General features: G+C 63.9%; 1 protein-coding gene across 1 annotated transcript; it reads right to left on the bottom strand.

Annotated features, from left to right (window-relative positions):
• Positions 1 to 2,320: 2,320 nt before the first annotated feature.
• On the bottom strand, positions 2,321 to 9,472 carry ASPDH (aspartate dehydrogenase domain containing). Its single transcript, XM_073321454.2, is given in 9 exon segments — positions 2,321 to 2,448; positions 2,814 to 2,930; positions 2,933 to 2,970; positions 3,454 to 3,671; positions 3,845 to 3,963; positions 3,966 to 3,993; positions 4,329 to 4,413; positions 7,220 to 7,364; positions 7,698 to 9,472. Coding segments are annotated over 9 exon segments (843 nt in total). The 5' UTR covers positions 7,753 to 9,472; the 3' UTR covers positions 2,321 to 2,410.
• Positions 9,473 to 13,791: the final 4,319 nt, after the last annotated feature.

Below are 13,791 nucleotides of genomic sequence, written 5' to 3'. Positions count from 1 at the left end.
TGCCCCGGGGCCCGGGCAGCACCACCGCTCCCAGCGTGCCTTGCGCCAACCCGAACTACCGCTCCCAGCATGCACCACAGCTCCCAGCTTGCAATGGGGGGTAGGTCAGCGCACTCCCAGCCTGCACCGGGGCCAGAATGACCACAGCTCCCAGCATGCAATGGGGCCAAAGCGTCACAGCTCCCATCCTGCCTCGCGCCAACCCGGACTACAGCTCCCAGCATGCCCCAGGGCCAGAACAGGGTATCTCCCGCCATACACCGCGCCAACCCGGACTACAGCTCCCAGCATGCCCCAGGGCCAGAACGGGGCATCTCCCACCATGCATCGCGCCAACCCGAACTACAGCTCCCAGCATGCCCCGGGCCCCCTGCCCTGCAGCTCCCAGCATGCACGGTGCTATGAGTGAGAGCTACAGTTACAGTCTGGGGGTCCCCCCCAAAAAATGACCATTCCCAGCATGCACCACTGACCTCAGTGACCCAGCCCGCGCCTGGCACGACAGCTCCCCGGGCCCCCGTTTCCTCTGCCCTGCTGGGGTCCCCTCTCCGGCCTGGGTGGCCCCCCAGTTCCCGGCCCCGCTAGGCTGGGGGACGGGGGGGGTCAGTGATCTGTTTTCAATCTCTCGCTGCCCCCCGTCTTGCTGCCCCCCGTCTCCAGGCCGAGTTTCCCCTTGGCTGCGATTCTCTACGCTGTGTCCCCCCGGCTGGACCCCTCATTTTCACCCTCGGACCCCCACTCCCGTTCCTTGTCATTTCTCTTGTGTGTGTATTTGCTGCCCCCCAGAATGAAGTGGGGCTGGTCCGCGCTTTGCGGGTCCTCCCCCTTGTGTGAGGGGGGGCGGGCCTTTAGTTTTGGGCCAGGCCTTGGCTCGCCTGTCCCGTTACCCGCAATCAGGGTCGGCGGAACCGGGGAGCCGGGGGGCCCTGGCTTTGCCCTCCTGTTTTTTACAGTCCATAAGGGCGAGCGGCACAGAGGGGAGGGCGGAGAGGAGCGAGTGGGGGCAGAGTCTTGGGGGAAGGGGCGGCGTGAGGATGTGGGTGGGGCACGGTTCAGGTGCTGGTGGGCCCCCCACTTTTAGGGAGGTTCCATCGCTCCTGCCCACAGTGGGTACAGCTCCCAGCCAACGTCCCCTCTAATTTTTGACAGGCCGCGTCCGCAAAACGTTTCTTCTGTGCCAACTTTTGACAGGCCGTGTGCGCAAAAAATGTCTTCTGTGCAAATTGGTGTGTTTCTGTGAACGTTTTTGTGCGCGCGGGGTTTCGCCGTGTGCGGGGGGCTTAGGATCTGTGTGCACACGGGCACAGCTTACAGGGAACAGAGCCCGGCTTGCACCAGGCCCCACGCACGGAAAGCTTACAGCTGAACACAGTGACCTTTATCTCCCCCCGGGAAGCTACGAACTACGGCGCCCAGCTGCAAACACACAACGTGTGTGTCCCCGTCCCCCCGCCCCATGCCCCTGTCTACAACGACCTAGGGGAGAACTTCACAGTGACGCACACCCCGGGAACGGAGGTTGTGATCGTAACTGTGAAATGTCCATAACGCTGAGCAGGGCGGGTCTCGCAAAAGTTTACAACTGACCATTGACCTCATTGCACTTTGAAACTTCCCTGGGCAGAAGAAGAAGTAAAAACTGGCTGCTTTTAACCATCTTAATTTAAATGAAACAAGGCCCACCTGATGATCACTTTAGATAAGCTATTACCAGCAGGACAGTGGGGTGGGAGGAGGTATTTTTTCATATTCTCTGTGTATATATAAAGTCTGCTGCAGTTTCCACGGCATGCATCCGATGAAGTGAGCTGTAGCTCACGAAAGCTCATGCTCAAATAAATTGGTTAGTCTCTAAGGTGCCCCAAGTCCTCCTTTTCTTTTTGCGAATACAGACTAACACGGCTGTTACTCTGAAGCCCAGAAACGGTTTCCTTGCCTCGTCAGATCTTTCTTTTTTTAAACTTTCCTTTTATTTCTTTTTTTTTTAGTCGTTTACATTTAACACAGGACTGTACTGGATTTGCTCGGTTTGTCTCTGCGGCTGTTGCCGGCTCGCGTACGTGCGGTTCCCAAGGAGGGCTGTGGTTGACCCGTCGGTTGGTCACTCCGGTGTGCGTAACGCTGAGGTTCCACTGCACAGGTCCCGTCGTTACCCAAAAGCAGCCGCCTACACCAGTCTCTGCAGGACGGGGTTACGTACACTGTGACTCCCACTCGGCTCTGGGGAGCAAGAACTACATCCCCCATCACGCCTCCGGGACCAAGTACGAAAGATTTCCCACCCTTCCTCCCTGCCACCCTCTCTTCAGCGATCTCTTAGGCAGAGGCAACGCCCCCCGCAACACACACTGCCAGCCCCACTGGCTTCAGCCGGGTCCCTGGGGCTGGTCCCTCCGGCCCCGAACCAGCATCAGCACAAAACGACATGCCCTCGGTGGCCCTGGCAAGCTGCAGGGGAAATGAGAAGGGGAGGTCAGAGGGGCTGATCTGTGGGGACAGGGCCCCCCTACCCACCCAATTCAGGAGAGCCCCCAGCCCAGGGCAACCCCTTCCCCCCAGCACAGCCTGCAACCCAGTTACCCCATGGAGAGCCCCCAGCCCAGGGTACCTCATCCCCCACAGAAGACACCTTGGCCCAGGCATTAGCCAGTCCCTGCAGCCCCTAGTGACAGCTGCACTCCCCAGGTCTGGGGGACCCCCCCCCCCGCACTCCCCGCAGTGGTGGCCTCCAGGAGCCAGGGCTCAGTCTGTCCCAGCAGGCAGATTCCGCCCCCCATACATACCCAAAGGCCCTCCACCCTACCCTCCCTTACCCAGCAGGCTGCTCCAGAACGAAGGGAAGGTAGCTGCCCCAGTGACAGCTCCAGGGGAGGCCGGGTTCCTGCGCCTGGTGGTGACCGTGAAGGCCTGGTCCCCGCGCTCGCCGGATGGGCCGTCACCTCCACCTCCACCACATGCCAGTCAGGGAGGCTGTGGGGACGGGAGGGCAGTGAGGTCAGTGCCGGGGTCGGGGGGGACCATGCTGGGGGAAAGAGACATGGGGGATGCAAGGATCAGGGCAGGGAGCGGCACTGTCCTGGAGACAGCAGGGTGGGGGCAGCCATGCACAGACGGGCTGGAGGGGAGCAGAGAACTGGGGCAGGGGTGCATGGATCAGGGAACTGGGGGGGTGCAGGGAACTGGGTGGTGCATGGAGCAGGGGGAGCAGGGAACTGGGAAGTGCAGGAAGCAAGGGCTGCAGGGAGCAGGGAACTGAGAGGTGCAGGGAGCAGGAATCAGGGGCGCAGGGAGCAGGGATCTGGGGGAGGTGCAGGGAGCGGGGGGGGTGCAGAAAGCAGGGATCTGGGGGTTCAGGGAGCGGGGGGGTACAGGGAGCAGGGAACTGGGGGGAGCAGGGAACTGGGGGAGTGCAGGGAGCAGGGGGGTGCAGGGAGCAGGTGGGGATGCACTAACCTGGGGTCAGCAATGAGACACCCCTGGACCCCATCGAAGCCCAGGCTGGGGGCGGCCATGCAAGCGGCCGCCATGGTGTTGACATTATTGGGGGCCAGCGGGCAGAGAGCCCGCACGGGCCCCTCGTACAGCACGGCCCGCGCGGCCCCCAGCCGCTCCCTCAGCGCCCCCTCCAGCCGGAAGCTGTCCGGATGCTTGATCATGGTCACCTTCAGGCCCTGGAAAGCGAGGGCAGAGAGTCAGCCCTGCGGGGGGGGGGGGGGAAGGGATAGCCCCCTTTACCCCCCCCCCCACACTTCCCCAGGGGAGCAGAGACAGTTTCTTATCGCTGTCCCTTGCCCCACACCAGGGTCCACGTGCCCCCCTCCCCAGGCAGGCCCAAGACCCCCACCTGCAGCACGCCCCTGTCATCCATGCGCTGGATGTCCTCGCCGCCCCACAGCGCCCCCCGGGGCACATACAGCGTGTGCCCCCCACGCTGGGCAGCTTCCCTCAGCCGCATCTCCGTGCCTGGTCAGCCAGGGACGTGGGGGAGCCCACCTGGGGAGAAAGAAACCTGGAAAGCTGCCTGCAGTAAGCCAGGACCCCCCCCCGCCCCCCCCCCCACACACACACTGCACACACACCCCCCCCACCAGGGCACCCTCACTCCCTTTGGCCACCCCTACGTCACACCCTCACCCCCACAGAGAACGTCCCTGCCCACTGCCATCCCGTCCCCCTAGGCGTCCCCTGCATGGCATCGTCACAGCCCCAGGGCTTCCCCCTCGTGTTCCCGCATCTCCAGCAGGGTCCCGTGCTGTGCCCGATCCATGCCACCCCGTCCCCTGGGTACCCCGCTGCCGGCCAGGGATGGTGCCGCTCCTACCCCTCACCATGAAATCTGCCCCGGACAGGAAGGTCGCGCCGTGGTCCCGGGCGATGCAGGGATGAGCCACTTCCACCACTAAATCCGCCTCGCTGCAGCGACAGGAGACAGCGACCGGGGGGCATGAGGGGGGCACATTAACGCTGCACTGCCCATGCTGGGCTGGGCTGTAGCAGGAGCCTCAGGGTCTCAGGGGCCGGGTCCTGCAGCTGGAGGGGGAGGGGGTTCGGGAAGCGCTCGGGGAACCGGGCCGGGTCCTGCAGCTGGGGGGGGTTCGGGAAGCACTCACCGCTCGGGGAACCGGGCCAGGTCCTGCAGCTGGGGGGGGGTTTCGGGAAGCACTCACCGCTCGGGGCACCGGGCCAGGTCCTGCAGCTGGAGGGGGGGGGTTTCGGGAAGCACTCACCGCTCGGGGCAGCGGGCCAGGTCCTGCAGCTGGAGGGGGGTCGTGTTCGGGAAGCACTCACCGCTCGGGTAACCAAGCCAGGTCCTGCAGCTGGAGGGGGGGGGGTTCGGGAAGCGCTCACCGCTCGGGGAACCGGGCCGGGTCCTGCAGCTGGAGGGGGGCGTTTCGGAAGCACTCACCGCTCGGGGAACCGGGCCAGGTCCTGCAGCTGGAGGGGGGGGTTCGGGAAGCGCTCACCGCTCGGGGAACCGGGCCGGGTCCTGCAGCTGGAGGGGGGGGGTTCGGGAAGCACTCACCGCTCGGGGAACCAGGCCGGGTCCTGCAGCTGGGGTGGGGTTCGGGAAGCACTCACCGCTCGGGGAACCGGGCCGGGTCCTGCAGCTGGGGGGGGGTTCGGGAAGCACTCACCGCTCGGGGAACCAGGCCGGGTCCTGCAGCTGGAGGGGGGGGTTTCGGGAAGCACTCACCGCTCGGGGAACTAGGCTGGGTCCTGCAGCTGGAGGGGGGGGTTCGGGAAGCACTCACCGCTCGGGGCACCGGGCCGGGTCCTGCAGCTGGAGGGGGGGGGTTCGGGAAGCACTCACCGCTCGGGGAACCGGGCCAGGTCCTGCAGCTGGGGGGGGGGGGGGGTTCGGGAAGCACTCACCGCTCGGGGAACCGGGCCAGGTCCTGCAGCTGGGGGGGGGGGTTCGGGAAGCGCTCACCGTTCGGGGAACCGGGCCAGGTCCTGCAGCTGGAGGGGGGGGTTCGGGAAGCACTCACCGCTCGGGGAACCGGGCCAGGTCCTGCAGCTGGGGGGGGGGGGTTCGGGAAGCGCTCACCGCTCGGGGAACCGGGCCAGGTCCTGCAGCTGGAGGGGGGGGGAGTTTCGGGAAGCACTCACCGCTCGGGGAACCGGGCCAGGTCCTGCAGCTGGAGGGGGGTCGTGTTCGGGAAGCACTCACCGCTCGGGTAACCAAGCCAGGTCCTGCAGCTGGAGGGGGGGGGGTTCGGGAAGCACTCACCGCTCGGGGAACCGGGCCAGGTCCTGCAGCTGGAGGGGGGCGGGGTTCGGGAAGCACTCACCGCTCGGGGAACCGGGCCGGGTCCTGCAGCTGGAGGGGAGGGGGGTTCGGGAAGCACTCACCGCTCGGGGAACCGGGCCGGGTCCTGCAGCTGGAGGGGGGGGTTTCGGGAAGCACTCACCGCTCGGGGAACCGGGCCGGGTCCTGCAGCTGGAGGGGGGCGTTCGGGAAGCACTCACCGCTCGGGGAACCGGGCCAGGTCCTGCAGCTGGAGGGGGGGGTTCGGGAAGCACTCACCGCTCGGGGAACCGGGCCGGGTCCTGCAGCTGGAGGGGGGGGTTTCGGGAAGCACTCACCGCTCGGGGAACCGGGCCTGGTCCTACAGCTGGAGGGGGGGGTTTCGGGAAGCACTCACCGCTCGGGGAACCGGGCCGGGTCCTGCAGCTGGAGGGGGGGGTTTCGGGAAGCACTCACCGCTCGGGGAACCGGGCCGGGTCCTGCAGCTGGAGGGGAGGGGGGTTCGGGAAGCACTCACCGCTCGGGGAACCGGGCCAGGTCCTGCAGCTGGGGGGGGGGGTTCGGGAAGCGCTCACCGTTCGGGGAACCGGGCCAGGTCCTGCAGCTGGAGGGGGGGGTTCGGGAAGCACTCACCGCTCGGGGAACCGGGCCAGGTCCTGCAGCTGGGGGGGCGGGTTCGGGAAGCGCTCACCGCTCGGGGAACCGGGCCAGGTCCTGCAGCTGGAGGGGGGGGGGAGTTTCGGGAAGCACTCACCGCTCGGGGAACCGGGCCAGGTCCTGCAGCTGGAGGGGGGTCGTGTTCGGGAAGCACTCACCGCTCGGGTAACCAAGCCAGGTCCTGCAGCTGGAGGGGGGGGGTTCGGGAAGCACTCACCGCTCGGGGAACCGGGCCAGGTCCTGCAGCTGGAGGGGGGCGGGGTTCGGGAAGCACTCACCGCTCGGGGAACCGGGCCGGGTCCTGCAGCTGGAGGGGAGGGGGGTTCGGGAAGCACTCACCGCTCGGGGAACCGGGCCGGGTCCTGCAGCTGGAGGGGGGGGTTTCGGGAAGCACTCACCGCTCGGGGAACCGGGCCGGGTCCTGCAGCTGGAGGGGGGCGTTCGGGAAGCACTCACCGCTCGGGGAACCGGGCCAGGTCCTGCAGCTGGAGGGGGGGGTTCGGGAAGCACTCACCGCTCGGGGAACCGGGCCGGGTCCTGCAGCTGGAGGGGAGGGGGGTTCGGGAAGCACTCACCGCTCGGGGAACCGGGCCAGGTCCTGCAGCTGGAGGGGAGGGGGGTTCGGGAAGCACTCACCGCTCGGGGAACCGGGCCGGGTCCTGCAGCTGGAGGGGGGGGTTTCGGGAAGCACTCACCGCTCGGGGAACCGGGCCAGGTCCTACAGCTGGAGGGGGCGGTTTCGGGAAGCACTCACCGCTCGGGGAACCGGGCCGGGTCCTGCAGCTGGAGGGGGGGGTTTCGGGAAGCACTCACCGCTCGGGGAACCGGGCCAGGTCCTGCAGCTGGAGGGAAGCCGGCACCTGCCCCTGCAGCTTCCGCACATCCCGGTTCCAGACGAAGGCGAGTTCCAGGCCGTGCCGGGGTCCCTCCTCCTGGAGTCTCCGGACCAGATACTGGCCTAGGGCGAGGAGGGGGCTTGACTGACATGGCTGGGAACCCCAGGGGCCCGTACACCAACTCCCCCCACTCCCCGCCCGCCCCAGGACAAGGCCCCTCAGGTTGAGGGGGGTGGAGCTGCCCCCCCCCACCAGGCCCAGAATTCTTGCCGCAGGTGCAGTGCTGCGGCCCATAAAGCCACCCCGCCTGTCTCCCCCCCCGCCCCCATTTCAGCCCCCCCGTCCAGCCCCCAGGGCCCCAGCCAGGGAAGCAGCAGCCCCCCGAGCCCTGGGTGAGCCCCAATCCCCTGGGAAGCAACTGGCGGGCGGGGCGGGGCGGGGGGCTTACGACATACCCAAATGTCCAAAGCCCACGATCCCGACCTTCCGCCTGGCCGGCCCGTCGCACATCCTGGCCCGCTCGCCCCTGGGCCGAGACACGAGGACAAGCCGGGGAGCGTCACGCCGGGCAGGGCCCTGCCCCACGGAGCGGGGGGTGGGAGGGTGTCACTCTTTGGGGAGGGGGAGGGACGCCGGGGCCCAAAGCGCGGCCGCGGGCCCTTGTGCGCCCATTCACGCCAGTCCCAGCAGAGCAAAGCACATGTCCCAATCAGCGTGGGGCTGGCTGGGTGCGGGGGGCAGCGGGGGGTATGATAGGTCCCACGGCCAGTCCACCGGAACAGGGTCCGTTCCCCACCCTCTGGGACCAAACCGGCTACCACGCTATCTGTCTATCTCCAGGCAGACCCGTCTCTCTGTATACCCCGCCCCATCCAGCTGTCTGTCCGTGGTGCTGTGCCAGGATCGGGGCTGCCCCCTTCCCCACCCGAAGCCAGAGCGAATCCTGGGCCCCAGCGACCTTCATCCCACGCTCCCTTGGGCGAAGTTAATGGTCAACCCGGAGCGTTTAACCCTTTGTGGGGTGCAGGTGGCTTCGGTGTCCTGGTCCCTGCGACTCCCTCCAATGGCTCAGACTTCCAGGGCCGTGTGTGGGCACACACCCCGTCCCTGCCAGCACACAACCACACACACAGAGAATCAGAGACGATCAGGGTTGGAAGGGACCTCAGGAGGTACCTAGTCCAACCCCCTGCTCAAAGCAGGACCAAGCCCCAATTTTTGCCCCAGATCCATATATGGATTGAACTCACAACTCTGGGTTGAACAGGCCGATGCTCAAACCACTGAGCTATCCCCCCCCCCCACACACACACTCACTGTCCCTGCCAGCACACAATCACACACACACGCCATCCCTGCCAGCACACAATCACACACACACTCACTGTCCCTGCCAGCACACAATCACACACACACGCCATCCCTGCCAGCGCACAATCACACACACACTCGCTGTCCCTGCCAGCACACAATCACACACACACGCCATCCCTGCCAGCGCACAATCACACACACACTCGCTGTCCCTGCCAGCGCACAATCACACACACACGCCATCCCTGCCAGCGCACAATCACACACACACTCGCTGTCCCTGCCAGCACACAATCACACACACACACGCCATCCCTGCCAGTGCACAATCACACACACACTCGCTGTCCCTGCCAGTGCACAATCACACACACACACGCCATCCCTGCCAGTGCACAATCACACACACACTCGCTGTCCCTGCCAGCACACAATCACACACACACGCCATCCCTGCCAGCGCACAATCACACACACACGCCATCCCTGTCAGCGCACAATCACACACACACTCGCTGTCCCTGCCAGCGCACAATCACACACACACGCCATCCCTGCCAGCGCACAATCACACACACATGCCATCCCTGTCAGCGCACAATCACACACACACTCGCTGTCCCTGCCAGCGCACAATCACACACACACGCCATCCCTGCCAGCGCACAATCACACACACACTCGCTGTCCCTGCCAGCACACAATCACACACACACTCACTGTCCCTGCCAGCACACAATCACACACACGCACTGTGCCTGCCGGGCACTGCTTGGGGATATTGCGGGTGCATGGTCCCTTGGCATCTTACCCAGCCCCACGCAGTGCCCAAGTTCCCACGGGCCCTGGTGTCTAGGGACATCTGGGGCTGGGGCTGGTGGGGGTGGGGGGAGCCAGAGCATGGGGCCTTTGGCATTTCTCCCCCCAGACCAGGGCTCATCACAGCCAAGGGACCTTTCGCCCCCGCAGCCACTGCCCTGCCCCCGGCACGGAGCTGAGGTCACCCTAGGCTGGGGGGAGTGAGGGGAGGGGGCGGCTGGAGCAGGAATCCCCATGGCAGGGCTGCACCTGGCACTGGGCGGCAGGACGGTGGCGCCATAGGCCTGGCATGCGGCGGGGCTCCTGCTCACAGCTGGGTTCTGCAGGGTGGGGGCAGGGCTGGAGCCAGGACTCCTGGGTTCTATCTCTGGGTCTAGGAGGGGAGTGGGGTCTGGTGGGTTAGAGCGAGGGTGGGGGCTGGGAGCTGGGACTCCTGGGGTCCCTCCCCAGCTCTAGGAGAGGAGTGGGGCCTAGTGGGTTAGGAAAGGGGCTGCTGGAGCCAGGACTCCTGGGTTCTATCCCCAGTTCCAAGAAGGATGGTGTCCCCCGATAGCAGCAGCTGGGTTCCCTAGGTCCCCCGGTACCAGACAGGTGGCTGGGTCCTCCTGGTGCTCACTGGGTCCTGGGCACCACTGGGGGGGTCGGGTGCCCCCTGCCCACATGGGATCCGTGGCTCCAGCTGCACCGATGGAGACTCGGCCGTTTGCCCAGAACCACAGCCGGGCTCACCCATCCCGGAGGATGCCCAACCCCTGCCAGGCACCTGCAAAGGCTTCTCCCTCCCAGGGTTCACTGCAGCTCCAGCCCCACAGCAGGAGGGGCGGGACAGCTGCTCCAGGCCAGACAGATTGCAGCTCATCCCCTGCCCCCCAGCATCGGGATCTAATTGAGCAATACCCCCCCCCAACCTGCAGCATCGGGTTCAACAGGCAGAAAATGAGGAACAGAGGGAGCTGCTCTGGGGAAGGGGGGGATTTCTGCTGGAGATGCCCAGAGCTTTTCCAAGGTGGCGGGAGGGGGCGGGGAGGGGGCCAAGCAGGCAGCTGGCACAGGTGTGTTATGCCAGGTGCTGCATAGAGGCCGATTGAGATATGGGGCCCCCCCACACACACTGTGCCAGGTCCCTGATGGCGATGCCCCCACCGGCCGTCATGCCAGGTGCTACACAGCCCCCCCCCTTTCAAAATGCGATAAGGAGCATCCTACGCCAGCCACGGGGATCCACTGGCGTCTGTTCCCGCCCCGCCAGTGTTGGCATGGCAACCAGAGAGGGGGTGTCAGAGAGAGTGACGGTTCCCCCAGCTCACATGCTCCCCCCACCCCCCGCAAGCACTCAGCTGTCCGAACACAGAGCTCTGGCGGGGGGGGGGGCGGGGGACAGTCGGCACAGGGGCACGAGCGTGGCGTGGGAGGTCACGTGCATGGTGCTTATGGTGACACGCATGTGCGATTACACGGCTCGGCCTATGATTCCAGTGGGTCTCTGGTGGCTGCCAGCATGGGTGGGTGCAGGCAATTCAGTGCACAGGGGTCTGTGTCAGGGTGGGCACGTGTGTGGCTGCATCCGTGTGATTCTGTACACGTCTGCCAGCAGGTCTCTGTGTGTGATCTGTGTGTGTGAGCTAACTCTGGGGGCGGGAGATTGATCGATAGACAGTGTGGGGGGGGATAGATAGATAGATAGATAGATAGATAGATAGATAGATAGATGTGGTGGATGGGGATAGATAGATGGTGTGAGGGGGGATGGATAGATAGATAGAGGGGGTGGATGGGGATAGACAGAGGGTGTGGGGGATAGATAGATGTCGGGGGTGGAGGGGCATAGATAGATAGAGAGTGGGGGGTAGATAGATGTGGGGGGTGGAGGGGGATAGATAGATAGATAGATGTGGTGGATGGGGATAGATAGATGGTGTGTGGGGGGATGGATAGATAGATAGAGGGGGTGGATGGGGATAGACAGAGGGTGTGGGGGGGATAGATAGATGTCGGGGGTGGAGGGGTATAGATAGATAGAGGGTGGGGGGGTAGATAGATGTGGGGGGTGGAGGGGGATAGATAGATAGATGGATGCGGTGGATGGGGATAGATAGATAGATAGATGCGGTGGATGGGGATGGATAGATTGATAGATAGATAGATAGATGGATGCGGTGGATGGGGATAGATAGATAGATAGATGTGGTGGATGGGGATAGATAGATAGATAGATAGATAGATAGATAGATAGATAGATAGATAGATAGATAGATAGAGGGGGTGGATGGGGATGGATAGATAGATAGATAGATAGATAGATAGATAGATAGATAGATAGATAGATAGATAGAGGGGGTGGATGGGGATGGATGGATAGATAGATAGATAGAGGGGGTGGATGGGGATGGATGGATGGATAGATAGATAGATAGATAGATAGATAGATAGATAGATAGATAGATAGATAGATGCGGTGGATGGGGATGGATGGATAGATAGATAGATGGATGCGGTGGATGGGGATAGATAGATAGATAGATAGATAGATAGATAGATAGATAGATAGATAGATAGATAGATAGATAGATAGATAGATAGATAGATGTGGTGGATGGGGATAGATCGATAGATAGATAGATAGATAGATAGAGGGGGTGGATGGGGATGGATAGATAGATAGATAGATAGATAGAGTGTGGGGGGATAGATGGGGGCATATGGGGATAGTTAGAGAGAGGCAGGCTTTGGGTGTGGGTGTACCCGCACGAAGCAGGGCTATCCAGTGGCTACAGCCCAGGGCTGGAAGTCAAGACTCCTGGGACCTGATCCCATTTCTTCCCTGTCAAATGGGTGAACTTGGGCAAGTCACATTCCCCTCTCTCAGCCTGGTTCCCCTCCTACTCTTTGTCTGTGTAGAGTGTGAAGGATGCTTAGTCTGCGGCCGCACAACGCCTGGTACGACTGGGGGCCCTGATTTCGGTCGGGGTCGGGCGGCGCCCGGCGTGACGGGGCCCCGATCTCGGTTGGGGGCTGGGCAGCACCTGGTGCGACAGGGCCCCATCTCAAGCACTGCCTCTAATCCTACTGTCATGGGAGTAAATTACCCCCGGCCACTGGGATTTCTGCATCCCAGACCCTTGCAGTAAAGGCTGGGGGGGGGGGGGGGGGGGGGATAGGTACCCTCCTCCCCCCCCACCCCGCTCCCCGCTCATCCCTGCTGTGACACCGAACATCAATAAGGCTCCCACCGGCTACAACTTTACAATCAAAAAAGCATCACAAATCAACAAAGCCCCAGACCCCCTGCACCCTCCCAGCCACTGACAGGCTGCAGGCAGAGTGTCCCGGGAAGCCCCCGCCCCACGTAAGCCATCGCCAGACACTGCCAGAGCCCAGGGCCCTGCATCTCCAGTGCAGAGAGTATGGGGGGGGGGGCGTCTCCGCACCCGGACCAGGCTGGCCCCTCTGCACAGGCGGCGTGAGGGTCCTCGGCCCCACGGTGACGCACGATCCCCCACTTCCATAGAGAACCCAATTCAGTCTCCTCCATCTGTATGGCTTTGTTGTTACCGGCGGGGTGGAGCCAGAGCCACAGGAACTGTGCCAGGCCACATGTGCCACAACCGTGGCTCGGGGACTGGGGGTGGCAAGCAATTGTCTCGTTGGCCTGCAATGTCTCTCACAGCCTCCTCACCCGGTTAAAGGCCTTTTCCAGCCACTTGCATCACAACTGCAATGAGAACCCAGGTGTCCTGCCTTTCCCCTCCACTCTAACCCACTAGACCCCCCACTCCCCTCCCAGACCCAGGGAGAGAACCCAGGTGTCCTGCCTTTCCCCTCCACTCTAACCCACTAGACCCCCCCCACACTCCCCTCCCAGACCCAGGGAGAGAACCCAGGTGTCCTGTCTCTCCCCTCCACTCTAACCCACTAGACCCCCCCCCACACTCCCCTCCCAGACCCAGGGAGAGAACCCAGGCGTCCTGTCTCTCCCCTCCACTCTAACCCACTAGACCCCCCACTCCCCTCCCAGACCCAGGGAGAGAACCCAGGCGTCCTGTCTCTCCCCTCCACTCTAACCCACTAGACCCCCCCACTCCCCTCCCAGACCCAGGGAGAGAACCCAGGCGTCCTGTCTCTCCCCTCCACTCTAACCCACTAGACCCCCCCACTCCGCTCCCAGATCCAGGGAGAGAACCCAGGCGTCCTGACTCCTAGTCCCCCCTGATCTAATCCACAAGACCCCACTCCCCTCCCCGAGCGGAGGAGAGAACCCAGGAGTCCTGGCTCCCAGCCTGCACCCCCCCCCAGCTCTAACCACCAGCCATCACTCCTCTCCCAGAGACGAGGAGAGAACCCAGGCGTCCTGGCTCACACTCCAGTGCCTGATCCCCAGGCCAGTGGCAGAGATCCGTCCTGCAGGGTTGCCAGTGC

This window comes from Lepidochelys kempii, chromosome 23 (assembly GCF_965140285.1).
Source record: "Lepidochelys kempii isolate rLepKem1 chromosome 23, rLepKem1.hap1, whole genome shotgun sequence".
Lineage (NCBI taxonomy): Eukaryota > Metazoa > Chordata > Testudines > Cheloniidae > Lepidochelys > Lepidochelys kempii.
The sequence above is the reverse complement of the archived record's forward strand: the minus strand, read 5'-3'. Positions and strand labels throughout refer to the sequence as shown.